This window comes from Falco biarmicus, chromosome 13 (assembly GCF_023638135.1).
Source record: "Falco biarmicus isolate bFalBia1 chromosome 13, bFalBia1.pri, whole genome shotgun sequence".
NCBI classification, from domain to species: Eukaryota; Metazoa; Chordata; class Aves; order Falconiformes; family Falconidae; genus Falco; species Falco biarmicus.
In genome coordinates this window covers 11,068,515-11,087,663 of record NC_079300.1, presented here as the reverse complement: position 1 = coordinate 11,087,663, position 19,149 = coordinate 11,068,515, and the positions used below count along the sequence as shown (strand labels likewise).

General features: G+C 50.4%; 2 protein-coding genes across 11 annotated transcripts in view; both read left to right on the top strand.

Annotated features, from left to right (window-relative positions):
• Positions 1–8,313, top strand: part of DVL3 (dishevelled segment polarity protein 3) — a 35,681-nt gene extending 27,368 nt beyond the window's left edge. The window contains exons 5-17 of one of the 6 annotated variants that reach the window (XM_056358155.1): positions 542–677; positions 962–1,055; positions 1,457–1,526; positions 1,814–1,953; positions 2,151–2,227; positions 2,665–2,732; positions 3,095–3,145; positions 3,267–3,416; positions 4,261–4,392; positions 4,649–4,816; positions 5,435–5,647; positions 5,934–6,332; positions 6,801–8,313. In XM_056358155.1, the coding sequence (XP_056214130.1) occupies positions 542–677; positions 962–1,055; positions 1,457–1,526; positions 1,814–1,953; positions 2,151–2,227; positions 2,665–2,732; positions 3,095–3,145; positions 3,267–3,416; positions 4,261–4,392; positions 4,649–4,816; positions 5,435–5,647; positions 5,934–6,332; positions 6,801–6,832 (1,730 nt within the window). In that variant the 3' untranslated portion in view covers positions 6,833–8,313. Of the gene's footprint in view, positions 1–541; positions 678–961; positions 1,056–1,456; positions 1,527–1,813; positions 1,954–2,150; positions 2,228–2,664; positions 2,778–3,094; positions 3,146–3,266; positions 3,417–4,260; positions 4,393–4,648; positions 4,817–5,434; positions 5,648–5,933 lie in introns of all 6 variants that reach the window. The other 5 variants (XM_056358154.1, XM_056358158.1, XM_056358157.1 and 2 more) reach the window with 5 other exon arrangements.
• A 452-nt stretch (positions 8,314–8,765) lies between these two features.
• AP2M1 (adaptor related protein complex 2 subunit mu 1) overlaps positions 8,766–19,149 on the top strand; it is a 29,679-nt gene continuing 19,295 nt past the window's right edge. The window contains exons 1-2 of one of the 5 annotated variants that reach the window (XM_056358162.1): positions 8,842–8,911; positions 9,879–9,947. The gene's annotated coding sequence lies outside the window, so the exon portion shown is untranslated. Of the gene's footprint in view, positions 8,912–9,383; positions 9,406–9,878; positions 9,948–11,085; positions 11,112–16,675; positions 16,732–19,149 lie in introns of those variants that run through there. The other 4 variants (XM_056358161.1, XM_056358164.1, XM_056358165.1 and 1 more) reach the window with 4 other exon arrangements.

The following is a 19,149-nucleotide window of genomic DNA, read 5'->3' as shown; positions in this document are numbered from 1 at the left end:
GGGCATGGCTGGGGCACAAAGGGGGCACCAGCTCCATAAATGGGGCAGCTCTGCTCTGCAGAACCTTCCCACCTTAGAAGGGCTGTTCAGTGATCTGAGGCCGTAGCCTCACGTTGGAGGCAGGAGCTGTGTTGCATCAGAGCTTGGTGTTGAAACCTTTGGGGGCAAAGGAGATGTCTCCTGTAGAAGCCTCAAGAGCAGGAGACAGCAGCGCCTCACTCCTTGGTTGAAAAGCAGAGTGCTCTAGCCTTGTCCCTTCGTGCTGCTCCTTGCTCTGCCACAGAAGCAGCTGCAAGGCTTCCATGAGTTTAGCAGCATTGTTTCTAGTGGCCCATCAGCCTGCTTCCCATCCTGTGGTGATAGAAGAGGTATCCCACAGAAGATAGATCTGATCCCAGGGTGTACTTAGAGCTGGCTGGCACTCAATGGGATTGTCTGATGACCAGATTCATGCTGAGAAGGTTGCCATGAGCCCTGCATAGGGGAGGGGATTGTTTACCTGTGACCTGTCTCAAGCACACTGAGTCTTGACTCTTCATAGCACCCAGGGTGAATGGGACAGTGAAGGGAGAGCGACGTCGAGACCTGGGCGGGTACGAGAGCTCCTCCACGCTCATGAGCAGTGAGCTGGAGACCACCAGCTTCTTCGATTCAGATGAAGATGACTCCACCAGCAGGTAGGGGAAAGCTTAGGTCCTGGAGGAACACTAGCTTCCCACTGCCTCCCAGCACAGAGATGCCTTTGCAGGGCACTGTAATCCTGTACTCCAGGGTTGTGCTCAGACCTGCCTCTGTCTCAAGTCTGGCCCAGCAGACCCCTCTGCTGTTTTCTGTCCCCCGCATACATGTTCTTCCCCTCTTCCCCTGCAGTCTTCTATTCCCTGTGCCATTTCTGTGGCTATCTTGCTGCCAGAGCCACCACCCTGGCAGCAGAAGAGCTGACTCTTGCTTTTGCCTCTAGGTTTAGCAGTTCGACAGAGCAAAGCAGTGCTTCCCGTCTAATGAGGAGGCACAAGCGACGCCGGCGGAAACAGAAGGCTCCACGCATTGAGCGGGTACCCAGGGGCTGGGTATCCTGGGGAGGGCAATGCAGGGCAAGGTGGGCTGCCTGGTGGATATCTCCACTCAATGCTGCAGGGCTGATCAGCTGTTTGCTGTGGGTATAGCTGGGGACAGGTGATGTCCAAGTGCTGAGACTTCATAAAATGCTGTAAACCTCTCCCATGCCAATGTAGCCTCAAGAGCTGGGACTGTAGACCTTGTCCTGGCTGTGGAGAGGTCATAAGAACCATGGCTGATGCCCTCTGGCTCTGCAAAGCTCCCGGCATAAGGCTGGAGTTGTGGGTGGTGGCTGTGGTGTGCCACAGGGAGTGACAGGGAGCACAAGTCGAGGGAGCTGGGGCTGGGAATGTTACTGAGGCAGAGGAGGATATCTCATGTTTCACTTGTGTTCCAGTCATCGTCCTTCAGCAGCATCACAGACTCCACCATGTCCCTGAACATCATCACAGTCACGCTGAACATGGGTGAGTGGGTGGTCTGCATGGAGCCTGTAGTCCTTCCAGAGTGAGATGGGGTGGCGGAGAGGGAACTGGGAAGTGGGCAAAGAGAACACATGTGGGGAGGAGTGAGGAGATGGATTCTGTAGGCTTGTCTTGAAGCACTAGTCTTTCAAGAGTTTCTCTGTGTCCCTGACATCTCTCTGGGACAGGAGTGCAAGCGACCAACATTAGAACGTGGTTTGTCTGAGGTTAGGGCTGCTTGTGGCAGCTGCTTTATGATGTCTTACTTCTTTCTCCTTCCATCGCTGCAGAGAAATACAACTTCCTGGGCATTTCTATTGTGGGACAGAGCAATGAGCGTGGGGATGGAGGCATTTACATTGGCTCTATCATGAAGGGCGGTGCTGTGGCAGCTGATGGCAGGATTGAGCCAGGAGACATGCTCTTGCAGGTACTTCACGCCCACATACCTCCATCTTTGGGCCTGGGAAAGCAGTAAGAAAAGACCCAGAAGCCTCCCTGTGCACTTTGGCAGGCTAAACCCAGGAAGCTGCACTTGAAAGAGGGAAGCTGAGTCACTGCTGAGCTGAGTGGGGAGCTCGGCTTCTGGTCACATCTCTGAGACTCACCTTTTTGTGCTGTTTGCAGGTAAATGACATCAACTTTGAGAACATGAGCAACGATGACGCTGTGCGGGTGCTGAGGGAGATTGTACACAAGCCGGGGTGAGTAGTCGGGTTGTTCCTTACCTCTGTGGGCAGCTGTACAGTGTGTGCTTGGGGTTGGGGGTGTGTGTTGTGTCTTCCAGCCACCTCTGCCAGTGGCACTGCAGATTCTTGGAACTTTTGGTGGTTTTGGTGTTACTTTGATTCCTGGGTTTTCATGCTTGAAGCAAAAATTGAAGCCAACAGAATGGTGGTGAATTGGGGTCTGTGCCCCTTTTTTGTGGGGATGTCATGTTATTAGGGTCATCAGCAACCCTCAGCAGGGTCACATCATTTTGTCCATGCCACTAAGAAAATCCATAGCTGGAGGGGAACAATGGCACTTTACTGGCAGCTTCTCCCTGTCTTGCACAAAAGAGCTCGAATACCGTGTTGGCCTATCATGCAGAGGTTTGTGCCGCTGGGCTCTTGTTCTAACTCTTGCCTCTTTGTTGCAGGCCAATCACCCTGACGGTGGCCAAGTGCTGGGACCCCAGCCCCCGGGGCTGCTTCTCGTTACCCAGGAGTAAGTGGATAGCTGACCCACCCTTAACGCTGGTGCCCAGCTCATGTGAGAGCCCTGCCTTAAGCACTTACTTGGTTGTTGTCTTGTTCCTCCCCTGTGTGTGTGAGATCCCATGTGGCACTGAATTGGGGTTGGATGGGGTTTCAGCTCTCCTGCTAGGAGGCTACTATGTCCTATTCTCAGGCCAAAAAGCCCATAAGCCCAGCCCTCCTTCCCACATCACGCTGGGGACGCGTTTCACTGGGGCAGGGGGGTCACTTGCTCGGGGCGCCAGAGGAAAGAGAAACCCCTCCTTGAGCCATAGGGGGATCTCTCCCTCTGCACCTCTCCTGCTGACCCTTCCTCTCTTCTTTCTCTCCCAGTTGCTCCCCAGCGGATCTGGGCTGGGCCAGACTCTCCATGCTCCGATCCGGGTGAGTCCCGGCAGATGCTGGGGATGGAATGGGCTGTGCTGAGTCCCTGTCCTTCCCCAGAGGTTGATTGGATGAGGGGATAATTTCTTATAGCTACTAACTGACTCTTTCTTCAATGCAGGTGAGCCCATCCGGCCCATCGACCCGGCAGCCTGGGTGTCTCACACAGCAGCGATGACTGGCACCTACCCAGCGTACGGTATGAGTCCATCCATGAGCACAATCACTTCCACCAGCTCCTCCATCACCAGCTCCATCCCAGAGACCGAACGTAAGTCCTTGTGCCTCCGTGCTCCACCCGCTGCACGGCTTCCTCACCTTCACTGTGCTGTAAAGGGAGCAATACATCTGCTTGGGGACAGCTGGGATGGGCAAGATGTGCCCTGCCAAGGGACTAGGAGGGAGGGAGCTCTCACCAGGCAGGCATCCGGATCAGTGGGAGTTCTGCCTGCATGAATTAATACTCCATTTTTCAGCCTTCTGTGTAAGGGGAGTAGAAGAGCCTGGGTATGATCCAGGAGCTGTGGCAGGTGCAGAGGGAAGGCTCAGAGCAGTCAGGGGTTATCGGCTGAGACTGCGGGGCTGGAGGGGGTCAGCTTGTCCCTAGAGCAATTGCCCTCCCAGACAGCAGATAGGGCAGGGTGGAGGAGGCAGCTGGGAGCACAGTGCCTTGCAGTGGGGCAGAGTCCTACTGAGCACAAGGCTCTTGGCTGCTTTCTGAAGGTTTTGGGCGATTCTAGGTTACAGAACCCTGAAGCCAAGGGTCTGGAGAGCTCAAACGGGGCAAAAAGCCAGGAGTTTGTTACAGGTTTGTGAGGAGCAGAGAGTTCTCTTGCTGGGCTGCATGGGCTCAGTTGGCAGCTTTTGGATCTCAGCTGCTTGGGACTGGCTGGAAGGAGGAAGACTCTAGCCTGGGTTTGGCACAAGAGGAAATGGCTGACACGTGAAGGGTACCATCGGAAGGCTGGAAGGGGGGTTACACAGCATGCGCCCCAGGGCTGTCTGCAATGTATTGTTCCCTGGCCCATTCTTCCTGTGTGTGATGCTTCCATGTGGCTCTGTTGTCTTTTCTGGCCTCTCTCATCTCCGCCTCCCTTCCTTCATTTACACCACAGGCCTGGATGATTTTCACCTGTCCATCCACAGCGACATGGCCACCATTGTTAAAGCCATGGCCTCACCAGAGTCAGGCCTGGAGGTGCGTGACCGCATGTGGCTGAAGATCACCATCCCCAATGCCTTCATTGGTAAGAGACTGTGCTGCTTGCAGCAGAGGCAGGGGCTGGGGAATGGGTGGCCTGTTTTCCAAGCAGATGCCCAAGGCAGCATCGCTGTCACCATAAACTAACTGTTGACCAGGCCAGAATCACAAATTTAACCTGTGGCTGTGCAGTCTGTTTTCATCTTTTCGCCCACTTTATCTTGGCTCCACTGTGGCCCACTGCCTCAAGTGCCACTGTCTTCCTCTGTCTTGCTGTATTTAACTGTGATGTTTGGTGGCAGGTTCGGATGTGGTGGATTGGCTCTATCACCATGTGGAAGGCTTTACAGACCGTCGTGAATCCCGCAAATATGCCAGCAATCTGCTGAAGGCTGGCTACATCCGACATACCGTGAACAAGATCACCTTCTCGGAGCAGTGCTATTATATCTTCGGGGACCTCTGTGGAAGTATGGCGCTTGGCATGGGTGGGAGGGAGAAGATGAAGGGGTAGAGGACTTGCAGAGCCCTGCCAACACCATGGGGACATAGCTACAGCCATTGCCCATCAGGCTGAGCCCCTTGTTTTACAGATTCTGTTAGAGAGCGATGAAGAATATCGCAGCTCCCTTGTCGTGCTGCTGGGGTAGTAAATTTGGAAGCAGTGTTGACAGTGCCACCTACTATATGATCTTTCTCCTAGGCAGCTATAGCAGAGTCTTAGTCTTTACTGTCTTCAGGCTCTAAACATCCAATGCTGGCAAGGGGGGTGGTGCTCAGACAACTGGGTTCTGTTCAAATAATGAGGCACGGGGGAAGTAATTGGCAGGGTGAGATGTAGCTCTGATGTGGTCCTTTCCCACCAAACTGGTCTCTGTATTAGAGTGGCAGCTCAGACTCACACAGCCTGGCTTGCTGTCCAGCCAGGAAGCACAAATGGTTGCGTTGACTAGCAGGGAGGGTGCCAGCTTCTTGTGTCTCCTTGCGTACCCGATCCTTGTTCATCAGCAGGGGTGGACAGGGAGCTTCTTCATCACAGCTGGCTGTCTTTCCACTTGGATTAACCCCTCTTCTCTACTTTCTTGTAGACATGGCTAATCTATCTCTTCATGATCATGATGGCTCCAGCGGTGCCTCCGATCAGGACACTTTGGCTCCGCTCCCCCACCCAGGAGCTGCACCCTGGCCCATGGCTTTCCCGTATCAGTATCCACCGCCTCATCCGTACAACCCCCACCCCGGCTTCCCTGACCCAGGCTACAGCTATGGAGGGGGCAGCGCAGGCAGCCAGCACAGTGAAGGTGGGTGAAAACGACTAAAATATGCCTGCAAGTGGGCAGATGTCCTGTTCAATACAGGGAGGCAGCAGGAAAAGGCTGTTTAGGCAGGGCCCTGTGTGTGGGGAGCCAGGGCAAAAGCAGTCTCAGAAGGGTTGTGAGACTTGGAGTTGAAAGGAGACGGACAGCCCGGACTGTGCTGGCAGATGGCTGTGCTGCAGCATGCTGTAGTCCTCTCTCGGCCAGAGGAGCATCCTTTCTGCCTGGCTTGTCAGAGCTGTCACCTAACCTTGCCTCATGCGCTTCGCAGGGAGCCGGAGCAGCGGTTCCAATCGCAGCGGCAGTGAGAGGAGGAAGGAGAGAGAGAAGACTGGGGAGTCCAAGTCAGGCGGCAGCGGAAGCGAGTCGGACCACACCACAAGGAGCAGCATGCGGCGTGAGCGCGCAGCCAGCGAGCGCTCGGTGCCAGCCAGCCAGCACAGCCAGCGTAGCCAGCACTCTCTGGCTCACAGCATCCGCAGCCACCACAGCCAGCAGTCATATGGGCCTCCCGGCCTCCCCCCTCTCTTCAGCCCCCCCATGTTGCTGATGCCTCCACCACCTTCAGCCATGGGGCCCCCAGGGGCACCGCCGGGCCGTGACCTGGCCTCTGTGCCCCCCGAACTGACAGCCAGTAGACAGTCCTTCCGAATGGCCATGGGCAACCCCAGTGAGTTCTTTGTGGATGTAATGTGAAGCGCCCATCCCCTGTCTGTCTGCTGCCCCTCCTTCCCCACTCCATCCCCGTCGTTTGTCTCCTAGGACCAGCCCTGGCTTCACCCCTTGTTTTTTGGGTTTTGTTTTTTTGGTTTGTTTTGTTTGTTTTTTTTTTTTTGGTCTTGATAACGAAAAGAAAAAAAAGGGAAAAAAATAATAAATGGAACTAAACCTTGATTCTAATCCCTCCTCGAGCGGGGTGGACGGGCCTGGCAGGCCTGCTGGGTGCTGCCAGCCCATCCCGCCAGCAGACTTGTGTATTGCCAATGGTAATTCCCTCCTTCCATCCTCTCTAACCCCATTAATCCGCATCCGTCCCAGCACCCTGTGCTGCTTGCCCGTGTGTCGCTGCTGCCTCGGTCCTTCCACCCTAAACATCTCTTCTTTCTTTTCACCCTTTTGTGTTTCTTCTATCAAGCAGCAAAGAATTACGGGGTGTTTGACTTTCTCTGAGCCTGCCGCCCATGGGGGGGAGAGCTGGAGCATGGTGTGGCCCGACAGGAGGACACGGAGCTCCAGGGGCGCTGGGCACGCATGGCGCTGAAGATGGCTTCTTTCCTCCCCCTTGCGGAAGACGCCCTGCCCTTCCCGCAGCCCTGAGAGGGGAGCAGGGACCAGCCTTACATATGCGTTTCAAATTCCATTGTAGTTGCCTTTTGGCTAATGCATGAATGTTCCAGGGCTTCAGTGCCTCCGGGGAGTGGAGCGATATGCTGCCTCTTCCCTCTTGCTTCCCTCCTCTTGCCCACATACTGGGCCAGGTCTGAGCCCATGGCAGGACCCTCCTTAACCTTGCCCAGGCTGGAGTCTCAGACTGGGGCTGTACCGCTGCATTCAGCCCGGAGTGGCAGTAGGTGCCTGTACAACTCGGGGCCCTGCACCACCCCTTGGGTACTCGAGGGGGATTTAAGGGCAGAGTTCTTCTCCCTCTGTCCTGCTCTTTGCCCTCCTGCCTGTGACATGCTGCTGCCAGTGCTGTATGTAGGGGCTGTCCCATGCCTGGGGGTGGTGGTGGCAGCAGCTGTGGCCTCCTGCTGTTGTGCTGCTGCTCAGCAATGTGACATCTTCAAGCGCCTGGATGGATTTTGAAGGCGAGGGAGGGGCACAATTGGTTTGTTTTCACGCATTGGGGAAACATGAAGGTCCCCAGTGTTTGTCCTATGAAGAACCAGTCTGCCTCCTGCTTCGCCCAGTGCTAGGAGTGCTGCTGGCCTGGCTGCCTGGAGGGAAGGGGCTCTGGGATGGAGCTGGGATGCTTCCTCCAGGCTGTGAATGGTGTCCGGTAGCAGCACAAGCTTTCCAGGGAGGGAGGCTGCAGCCTGAACTGTGGGCTGTGGCCTCAGTGCTTGCAGATATGCCAGGACAATTGAGTCCATTTGCTTTGGTGCTCCCTGCCCTTTTTCCTTCCTCTCCTCGGTACTTGGGGACGTGCCTGAGGCTGGGGGAGCCCCCTGCCCCGGGGGCCGAGCACGGTATGGTACAGGCGTGCTTGGCCATGTGCCTCTTGGTGCTGGCACCCCGGCGCCCTCCTCCTGCACTGCTGTGGTGGCTTCCTCTGCCAGCGTTGCCTCCTCCATCTTTCTTGTCTCTGTGGGTTTTATACGCTGGAGATGAAATGTATTTTTGCTCTTCGGGGGGGTCTGCGTTGCCCCTGCAACCCCTCTGCTAGCTCTCGCGTGCCGCCATTCATCTCCCCGCGACTCCCTAAAGCCTCCCCTTGCCCTCTGTCTGCCGGAGCCAGCGTGCCCGGTGCCCGTGCCCTGCCACCCTCCCGTCCCGGTCCCGGCACCAGCCAGCTGCCGCCTGCCCCCACCTCCCGCTGCCACCAGCAGCCTCGCTGGCCACCCGCACGCCCTCGTCCTGCCCTGCCCGCTGGGTTTTATAAAGACGAAACCGATCTCCTTGTTTTTATTTATAAACATAGTTTTATTGGACTTCTGCCTTGTGTTGGTGGTTTTTTCCCCCCTCCCAGCCTCTTCTGCCCAGCCTTTCGCTCTGCAGCCAGGTCCCAGCGGGGTAAGGGTGCGCCGAGCCCGGGCTCCTGCTGCCCCCACCCCACCCCGGGGTGGCCCGCGGGGTGTCCGTGCGCGGGCGGCGCCCCGGGTGGTGCCAGTGCCGTGGGGAGCCCGCAGTCCCCGTGCAAGGCACACGGCGACTTAGGGCCGCGACGGGGGGAGAGGCGCCTCCCCGGCCGGGCGCGCCCCTGTGCCCCGCAGCCGCTCCCGGCGGGGACCGGGGTGGGCCCGCGCCCGCAGCTCCGGCGCTGCCTCCCGCCCCTCGCGTGGGCACCCTCCCGGACTACAGCTCCCAGCGCGCACCGCGCCGCAGGACTACAGCTCCCGGCAGGCCCTGCGCGGGGCCGCCTTCCCGCCCCGGCCCCGCCTCCCCGCGTGGCGCATGCGCGGCGGCGGCGGGGCGCGGGCGGGACATGCGCGGCGGCGGCTCTGCAGTGATAGGGGGGGCGCGGAGGGAAGGGGGGGCGGCGGCCGCCATCTTGGGCGCTGGGCAGTGAGCGGCGGCGGGCAGCGGCAGGTGAGGTGTCCCGGGCCGTTCTCCCGCTCCCTGCTGTGGGCTGTGGCCCTGCTTCCCTTCTCTGGGTGGCTTCTTGCGGCGGGGCTGCCTCTGCGGCTGCGCCCGGGCGGTGGCCGAGCTGCCGCGGGTGGCGGCTCCCTGGGCGCTCACTGGAGGTGGGGGTCCGCGGGCCTACCCCGCGGGGCGCGGCGCGGCCCTGACAGGCTTGGGGCGGCCTCCTGCGGGGCTTGGTCCTCGCCGGTTGCCCTTGAGGGGGGCGCGGAGAGCCCCTGGGGCTGGCTGCCCCTTGCGGGGCCGTGTGGGATGGAAGCGGGGCCCCCTCGGGAGGGCTTTTCCTCAGCCCCCTGTGAGGGGATGCTGGGCGACCCCCGCCCCGCCGAGGCTGGTTCATCCGCTGGCACGTTGCTTGGGGTTGAAGGGGTTTATTAATTGTTTCTGTTAATTAACAGTCTGCCTGGAATACCTGGGGTGGCAGCCCGGTGGTGCTGAAGCAGGTGAGGGTGGGGACAGAGTTAAGCTCTGTGTGGCACAGGACGGCTGGGGAAGGCCTGCACCCATGTGCTAGGTCAGCCTGAGCAAAGGTCTTGATGTCAGGTTGGGGAGGAACTTCCCTTAAAATTATTTGCCTGTACTACTGGTACAAATGTGATTTAGCTAGGTCATGGCTTGCACCCTTTAGCTTCCTCCCTGGAGAACCTGCAGAGGCGGAACGTAGCGCTGTTGATGCTAAACGGTGCCTGTTCTGAGGCTGAAAGCAGGCTGTTATCCAAGGGCTCTTCTAGATGTGTTTCCACTTCTATTCTTCCCTGGGCTAGGTTTTTGGATTCAGTAAAGCTTCAGGAAATACAGCCTGTATTTATCACCCAGTGTAGTTGACTTCCCTCCTCACTGGGAAATTACTTGCTTTTGGTCTAGTTTTCTCCTTGTAAGCTCTGCGATTCCATGATCTGTTTTCTGCTTGCTTTAGTATGACAAAGCTGCTATCAAGTTTTAGCCTCAGGCTGCCAAAATCCGAGCCTGGAACTTTCCCAGATAGGTGAGTCTGGATGGCTTCTGCGGCTTGGAAGTCTAGGTATTACAGGTTTCTAACTGCATATGGACTCATGTGTTGTCTTGTTGGGCAACATTTGCTGAATGCTATCAGAGCTGTACCTATTATTTTTTCCTGTAGTAAAAGCTGTACTTGTCCCTGTGAGCTCTGCTTGGGGGGACAGTCTATAATCTGAAGAGATGCTGCTGAACTGCCTACCTCCATATTTTCCCTGTCAGAAGGGAGGCATCTCTTCTTCTCTGTAGGAAGTGCCATGTTACTGACATCTAGTGACAAAGATACCTGGTGTTCTTTGGGCTGCAAACTGGCCATGTTCCAGGGAGAGCATTTGAGATATCTTTGAAACGTATTATGGCTGGCTTCCTCCTCCTCCTGAGAAAGCACAATTCTGGCCTTTGAAGAGTTGAGTCTTGAGGCTGCAAAGGGTTATGCCTTGAGTTCTTTGAAGCACAGATGACTGGAAATGCACTTTGGTTTGATAGTATCTCATTGGGGTTTTTTTGATTGAATGGGAACAATCGCTAAACAAAATGGGCTTTGTAAATAAACTTCCTCTGACCCTAGCTAAACTTTTCTTGTCTCATCCCTGCATCAAGAAATGATGAAGCCAGGACTGTCTTTTGCAGCCCGTCTTGCACTGGTTTTCTAAGCTTGTTAAAGACCGTTGGAGTATTTAAAGGCTGTTCTAAGGGTTAACTGGAGGATGGACAGAAGTACAGCGAGGGGTGCTGAAACGTAATTGGTCTGTATGGCAGAGTCAGCTTTTCTCCTTTAGTGAATGACTTAGAGTCAAAAGTTACTAGTGAGCCATACATTTTTTTGATCTTGGCAGGAGGTTGGCAGCTGAGCTGAAAGCTTGCAGGCTGAGGTGCAGAATGTGAAATCCAGTTATCAGCTGTACACTAATGGTAGAGAGAGAAACGCTGGCAAGTCAGGGCACCTAGATGATTACTGGTCTGCAGAATATAAGCTCTTATTCAGACTACAGTCCATGTCTCTAACCTCTTCTGTTAGAAGATGAATAGAATGCAAGTCACTGTTAAGGTTTCTAGCTCAAGAGTGAAAAGCAAGTAGAAGTTGTTTCAGACTGACTTTAAAACTGCCTTGGAAGAACTGGTTGTGATGGAAGAAGGCATTGGGGCTGTTCAGGTAAGGTTGGACTCAAAAATAAGGTGGAGAGGTGTGTTAAACACTGTTCCTGTGACGTTTTACCAGAGTAAGGGTGTTTTCTCATGTTTCCCTGTGTCAGTATTTATCTCTTGTTACTCTTCAGACTGGTTGTGTGCAGTGGCATGCAGAAGTAGACTCTAGGGGAGCCTGGTAAGAATTGAACGTGCTTCTCTTTCCTACCCCTGGTTATGGGGATTTATGGGATTGGGTTTAAAATAGGAATGGTTTCTCTGAAACTGATGGGCTTATCTCAGTAGCTCTTTAGCTCACGATATGCCTCTTAATTAAATTATGCAGCACGTCTTCCCCAGGATGAGGTGATTGCAGCTACTGTTGTTTAAAACCAAGTGTAGTCTGTGGCCTCCTGGAAAGCAGCTAATGCAGCCTGCTAAGCAAAGGTTAGATGCTTGGATTAGCTGGTGGGGTGATGACATCGTTGTAAGCCTTAAGCCTTTTGGTTTGATAAAGGCTAGTGCTAGTCTGAAAGAGCTGCTTTTCTGAGTAACTCCAGTTTGCCAAAGCAGCCTGACTAATCCCCTGCCTGCTTCAACTGTTGTCACTTATCCAAGATCATACTGATTTCTGGAATGCAGAAATTGTTACAGTTGGTGATTTACCCCCAGCTCTCTGGGTGAGAACTGAAGTACCTCCCTTGCTTCCTGGATGAGAACTCTAGCAGCTAATGTACCTTGAACTGCTTAGTTAGATAAGCTCATTAATGCACAGAAGTCGTACTTACCGTTAAGTCAGAACCCAAACTTTCTTTTAATAGACTACTAAATGGGTTGGTTGCTTTACACCAGCTTATTAATTGACTTGTGATTGCTGTTCCCTAGATGTGCTGTGTAGTTTTCATTCGTAAGCGATGTCTGCTATGGGAAACTTCTAGCCCCTTAAGGGGAGTGACACAGCCTAAGTAGCTGGGTCTTGGGCTCACTACTGGTCATTTTGTATTTGTTCATACGCTGTACTTGATGGCACAGGAAACTCAATGAAGCTAGCAGCTTGGCCACAGCCCCACTGTGAGACAAAATGGCCTCAGCTCTGCTGATCAAGCCTCAGTGGCTGATTTGAAGGTAGCTGACAGACCGTGTCGTACACTTATTTTCACCACCTAAAGTGCTAGACTCTTCTCTGGAGAGGTATCTCTGTAGTGAGAGTGGCACCTGCGCAGCTGGCTTAGTAAAATACAGCTGATCCCAATGGACAAATGCACTCGGTGCTATCAGTGCCTGCTAAATCCTGAGGCTGTTGGTCCTTGCGTGGTAATGTGAAACTGTAGTTACGTTGTCGGGGGCACGGTAAGTAAGTTCCTATCCCTGCTGACAGGCTGCCTCTGAGCATTTATTTTTGAGCTGCCATGGTACCACTGCACCTCTGAAGAAACAGCAGAGAATTTGACCCGCCATGATAGCAGCCACATTTGGCTCAAGAGTTCCACAGCTTCTGCCTGCCCTGAACTTAGAGAGACTGGCATGAGAGGATACAGACAACTGCATTTGCTCTTTCCTGAGGCAAAAATACTAATATATGCCTAAAGCCTATGATGGCTCTGGTACCGTTAGGCTGTAGGCACATTGCGAATGACATTTTTTCCTACAGTACCTCATATTTATAGAGCTAGAACAAGCATCTCTTGCCTGGATGTGAAGCTGTGGTTACTGCAGCCATGTTGTCTTGTGGCGCTGCAGAAAACTGACTAACAACTCACCGTTTTTCCAAAACAATGAATTTGAGCAGATAGCTTTTTGTTTTGTTTTCATTTGTGCAAATACAGTTACAAGAGGCAGACAACTGTGTTCCAAAGTTTGTGGTATAGGTTGAAGCTAGCACTGTTCCTGATGGTGCAAGGAAGGATGTGGTGTCACCTGAAAGACTTCAGGTTATGGGACAAATGTATTGGAGAAAATTGTTTGTTTGAATGTCTGTGTGTCTGGGATTTAGGCTAGAATTCAGCTTTGTCTTTGATACCCTAATGAGCAGATGACTGTGGTACTACAGTGGTGTCTTTTTACTAGTGTGATGCTAATGGCTTCTCAAGTAGAGAGACCAGGGGAAACTAATGCGCTGGACAAAGACTGGAGAATTGGTACTGTTTGCTGTGGTGTTTCTGGAAGAGTTACTGCAGATACAAACTGCCACAGAGAGAACAAATTATGCTTGTTAGTTTGCCTTGTTTAGTCTAAGAAAGCTCTGTGCTGTATGTTGTTTATTTTTCTACAGCTATTCTAGGTCAGAATCCACAAAGAGGGAATGGAAGTCACAAGCTGGCTTCTTACCTACTTGCAGGAAGGAGCCGCTGAGTTTCCACTCGCTAAGTGCAAGTTCAGTGCATCTTCTCACTAGGTAGCTCCCAGCTCAGCCACTTGTTGCATCCTAGAATATGTAAAGCTACTGACAGTCCAGCAACAGGATCCCGCTGCCTGAGCCTATGCTCCTGACTGCACCCGTACATTCCAAGCGTGTGGCACAATGTGTGTCTGAAAGGGCACAGTCTGATGGCTTTTGGAGAACTACCTGTCTTTAGGTCAGACTTAATAAATAGAGCATTTTCATCTGTGATAGAATTGGTAGGCAAACCCGGGTTTTGAGATACTATGCTTTATTGCATCTTTATCTTTCTCTGGACTCCCTTGGTTATGGTCTGTAGCTAACCTGCTTCAGGCTGGCTTCTGGTGCTTCGTCAAATATGTCATGATGTTTGAGAGGGATACTTCCTAATGCACATCTCCTGCACAGTATGAGCAGTGACATGATGACATGATTTGAGATGAGTATGCTTGATTCTTTTAAGAAGGTGCACATTACTACGTCAGTCACTGTAGGTCCAGCTAATCCTGCTGCTTTTCAGTTATGTAACTACTGAAATACATTCAAATCTATATCCCAGCATTTTTTTTACACTTTTTTTTTTTAGCTGGCTGTCCTAATATTGTAACTTTGCCACAGTTGCTATGAAGGTGTATCTTAATGCTCTCATTTTCACTTGAGTGAAAGGGCATTTCCACATAGCCTTAACTCCTAGTGTGTTTGTAAACATGTGTAAATGTGTTCTGTCTGTGATGTTCTTCCTGACCCTTTTCCTTTCTATTTGGGGGTTGAAATAGAAGTATATGGGAATGCAGGTACTTGGCAGAGAGTAGGTAGTGTACTAGCCGTAGGTATTTTGTAGGAGCAACATTCAGATGTTAGATTTCACTCATACCCCAGTAGCTAGCTGCTTGAAGAATGCAGAGTGTATTGGGAGAGGACTGTTGTTCCTAAATTAAGGTGATTAGTCACCAACTGGTGTGAATTCAACATACATGTGGATTGTCTCTGTACCTTAACTAGAATAAATCCATCCATGCTTTAACTAGAAAACAGGACTGTAGCTAGCAGTGTGGAGCAGGTTGCCATATGTTCAAGCTAGTGAAACAGAAGGAGTGGAGCTGCAAAGCGCTGAAAATGCAGTTGATGGACCTGTAACTCGAAGGCTTCAGCTAGAGTCATCTTGGTTTTCAGACACTTAGTGATGAACCGTTGAAGTGATGGGCTTTGCTCTTAAGCTGTGTCTTGCTATTAGCCTGAGGAAGCTCAAAAACAGTGTAGGGTAAACTCCCTAGAAAAGGCTGGCTGGAGACAAGAGCAGAATGAGTCACTGAAATCTGATTGAGCAATGCTGGGAAGCTTTCTGAGTCATGTCGCTTAATGCACAGCGAGCAGATGAACCCATCTCCTGTGGTGGATTTCTTATTCTGGGCCCTTCTGATTCCAGCAGCCGTGAGTCACTGAATGTCAGTCTCAAACTAATTTAAGCTCTGTTCCCTGCAGTTCTTAACCATTGCAAGCACTAGGATCTTTCATTTTCAAAGCCAGTCTGAAAAGAAAGCCACTCATTATTTAAAAACATGTGGAAGATCATACCAAATCTGAACTGTACTACTATAAACCTCATTCTAATTGCAGTGTAACCTTGAAATAATTGAAACCAGTATCTGTGAAACTTGTGCTGAAACACAAATGAGGATCAAAACAAAGCAGGCTTATTTTTACTGCAGCCACTTCAAGGAGAGCCATTGTCATTTTAGAGAGCCATTCTTCTTGCTGAGCTTTAAGCAACTTTCTTTTGCGTGCTGCCCTTTGTATAGCTTTACTCTCATCTGTTCATATATCTCTCGACTAGTCATTCTACCTCTTGAGTTTCCAGCTGTGTGGACATGCTCCCATTAACTGATGGAAGTAACTGTAGTGGGGAGGGAGTGTGGTACTCTGGTCTTGTGCCTGGGAAGGGTGTAATGTAAGGCTTGAGCAGAGCACTGTAGTGTTGTCAGTGTTCCCTGAACTTTTGTCACAGGCAGGCTTGGTGAAGGCTGGCAGAGAACGGCACTGCAGCAAGCCAAACTTGCTGTAAGCTGTGTTGATGCTGCTGTGCTGTCTGTCTGTGCTTGTGACACTTGGAATTCTTCAAAATGCTGGACTACAGAAGTCAAACAGAGCAAGGAAAATCTGCTTATAATTGTGTTAAATACCTTGTGCACTTGAGATCTCCTTGGTCCCTACTGTCTTTAGATGGGAGTGCAGCAAGAGGTTTGTACTGCATGTGTCCTTCAACTACCGCAGAGGCCTGACAGCTGGTATAGTCAGGTTAGTCATCTAAAACTGTTTCCTTGTATTCACTGTCCTTAGTCCATGTGACTTTGCATGGTACCTGGAGACACTTTACCAGCTGTCTGACAAGTTAAGTTAGGTAAATTGCACTTAAATGTGAATTCAGGTTTAATCTGTAGAGCTGTAGAATTGTGAGGTTTTTTCAAGCTTGAGGAGAATTGTAACCAGTATGGAGGCAAGCTGCTACTACAAGTGAAATAACGCTAGTGCATATCTCTCGGATATATTTATGCTGGTAGGTTGCTGTTATAAAACAAACTGGCAGAATGGTCCTGATCCTGTGGCTGTATCTGTAGTAAGTGGAACTACCACCTCAGGTATTAACCAGGGGTTCACATGGCGCAGAGCCTCTCTGACTCCAAGCAAGTTGTTTGATACTGAGTTGCATTGCCAGTGTAGCATGGCTGGTATGCACCAGCTGGTTGGTGGCAAATCTCCCTGCATGTTACTATTTTGTAGTAAATGATGATTTGCAATAAGAACAACTCTGGTCAGTAGTCATGGCAGGGGGTGGTGTGTAGGTATGAGGGTATTTAGAGTAGTAGGGGCAAAGTAGGTCAAAAACACCATAGAGGTACTGTGGATGGCACCATAAAATGGCATGCTAAATTTGCATAAGTGTACAATGGTGCATATAGCAAGTAGGTTGATTAGGGAGCAAAGGCAATTGTAGCTTCACCTGTAATGTGGTTAATCACCTTGAAGACTGAATTCAGTCTGATCTTGGATCATTAGCTTCTTGCTGAGTGGTGGTGAAGTTGGATATCAAGAACCACTAGGAAAAGATCAAAGCATATGTATGATTGTCATATTGTCTGTATCATAGTTTGCTTACATCTTGAATAACTTGTGCAGTTTTGTGCTCACTTTCAGGAGGAAAACATTTAGAGAAGGCACTGAGAAAGACCAAAGCATAAAGCAATTTCCTTGTGAAGAGCAGTTGAGTAAGGTGGGAACATCTCATCCTGGGAAAGGAGCAATGAAGGCAGTGGAGAAGGTGGAGATGTGTGGGGTTTAGTTTTTAATTGCTTCTTCCTGCAATTGAACTGGAGGCCATTAAACAAAGGTGGGGGAAGGAAGAAAAAGCAGGCTTAAAACAAAAAGGGAGAGTATTTTATACAGTGGTTATAAAACTAGACATTTTTTTTTTTGCTGTGGGAATGCTGCTGATGCTGAGATTCAAGAAGAAACTGAGCAAATACCTTAAAGAGAGATCTATTGAGAGTTTTAAAATAAGTCATTGCAGAGGTATCTCCTGGGGAGTGTTTTCTTGACCTGTCCTTACTGTTATCTGACTGTCCCGTCATTGTTGACATCGGAGGCTAACAGATCTGCAGTATGAAGCATGTGATTCTTAAATGTGCAAACGAAGCTGTTTAGGTTAGGAGCTAACCGTGCATGGGAAGTTTGAAGCCTGAACTCTGCTCCCAATGTGTTTGTATAAGGAAGAAGCCTAGCACTTCTTTGCATTGACAAATATATAATTTTTTTAAGGACTGAATGTGTTTGAGAGTAGATACAGAACGATTCAATCTGACAGGTTTTTACTAATGTATAAGTAAGCAGTTGACTCTGCTGCTTAGTGCTGTGATGCAATTAAAAATTCTGATGTTTACTGGTAACTTAAGTAAAGCTATTACAGAATATGTTCTAACCTAACATATGAGAAAACATAGCCTTGTTACCTCAGTCAACGTTCACAGTTTGTGGATCTTCCTAAGAGAAGACTTTTAATTTCCAACATGAAGCTTGATCAGCAGTCTTCTATGCGTTTTGTAGTCATGTAGTAAATATTCAAGTCAAGACTTTTTCAGAAAATGATTAGCTTGTCATGCTAGCAAGAGGTTTTGTCTTGTGTATACTGTGTGTCTGATGCTGTTGCTCATCAAAGCAGACTTTTCCTTTATGCTAAAAATAGTGAAACAAATAACTTAAGCAGCGTTAAAACCCAAGAGGGTGATTATTTTTTTTTTTAAGACTAGGATGTGCTTTCTAGGAATCTTCTGGAAAGGGTTTGTAGGATTCATGTGATCCAGCTTTGACCAGTTGCATAAGCTTCCAGGAAGCTATTCTATGCAGTATAAGTCTTAAAGAGGATGCAGGATCTCTTCTTTACCTTTGGTAGCAGTAGTCCATATCTGAATGTGGAAGCCAGCACTGTAGCGGTCTGAAAAGACATCCTTGTCTCTTAGCTGGAATGAGAAAATACTAATTAGGAAAGAATTTCCTAGAGCAGGCAGCAAGTTACTGTCATTCTCATAATGGTTCTTTTTTTAACCGTTTGGCCTGTGTGAATGACCTTTCAAATGTTTGCTGGATTACAGCTTCAGCATCTGCCAGACTTGTTGGGCAACTGTATTCAAACAGATAGTCTTCATGATTTGAGGTCTAGCCCTGCAGGCCACCTTTCAGTGGCCTCCCTCATGCTTGTCAGGGCTGTGTGTGTGTTTCATTTAAGTAGCTAGGAGTCTGTGGTACAGCCACTTCCTTAAATTTGAGAACCTGGGTTTGTTCTGTTCACCAACAGGATTGTCTCTGTCTTCTGGCATAGGGATGCTGGCCTTGCTGCCAGCTACACCATGTAGCCCTGGTTCTCCTACATGGGACAGTAAGCAGCTACAGAGGGCTTTTCCCACTCTGTAACTACATGGGAAATTCAGACTCTGTGCTGCCTGTCTTAATAGGCTTGGTTACAGAGACTTGTACTGGAAGTAAACAAAATACTTGTATCCTGAAGTTATGAAGTGTCATTAATGGGAATGGAAGAAAAAAACATATTTGAAAATCTCTTCTGTGCTAGATGGAGTCATGACGGTGCTATATGAAGCCATTGACAAGTGGCAGGAGGCAGCCTGTTAATAGCCAGAGACACTCAACCAGCAGAATGTGGGAGTAAAAGCCAGGAAGCTCACTACTGAGCTTTCGGAAAACTGCTAGTCTGTCTCTTTCTCTCTATTTTGACTTAACAACTGACTGATACTTTTTTGCCTTTTCCTTTTAATGAGCAGAATCGGCCATCTGGTAGCTGAAGAGCTATAGCAGAGAAGTATGTGTAAGTTAGTCTCTGAGGACTCACTAGATATAGCTAAAAATGTTGGTGTAAAGGTTTATGAAATTTGAAGTTTGTGTCTCTGAAATTAAAACTAGTGGCTGTACTATAAATTAGTTTTAGCACAGAACTTGCATCTGCAGCGGTCCCTTCAAATAGACAGCTACTTTAGTTTCTTGAATGTAACATCTAGAGGTTATGTTACACTTAGTACTCCAGGCTTCTACCCTGGAAGTCCTTTTGTCCCTCTGATGCGTGTATTGCTTTTGTATTCTCTTTTTTTTCCCTGGCCTTTGAGATGATCTGAGGCTAGGTCAC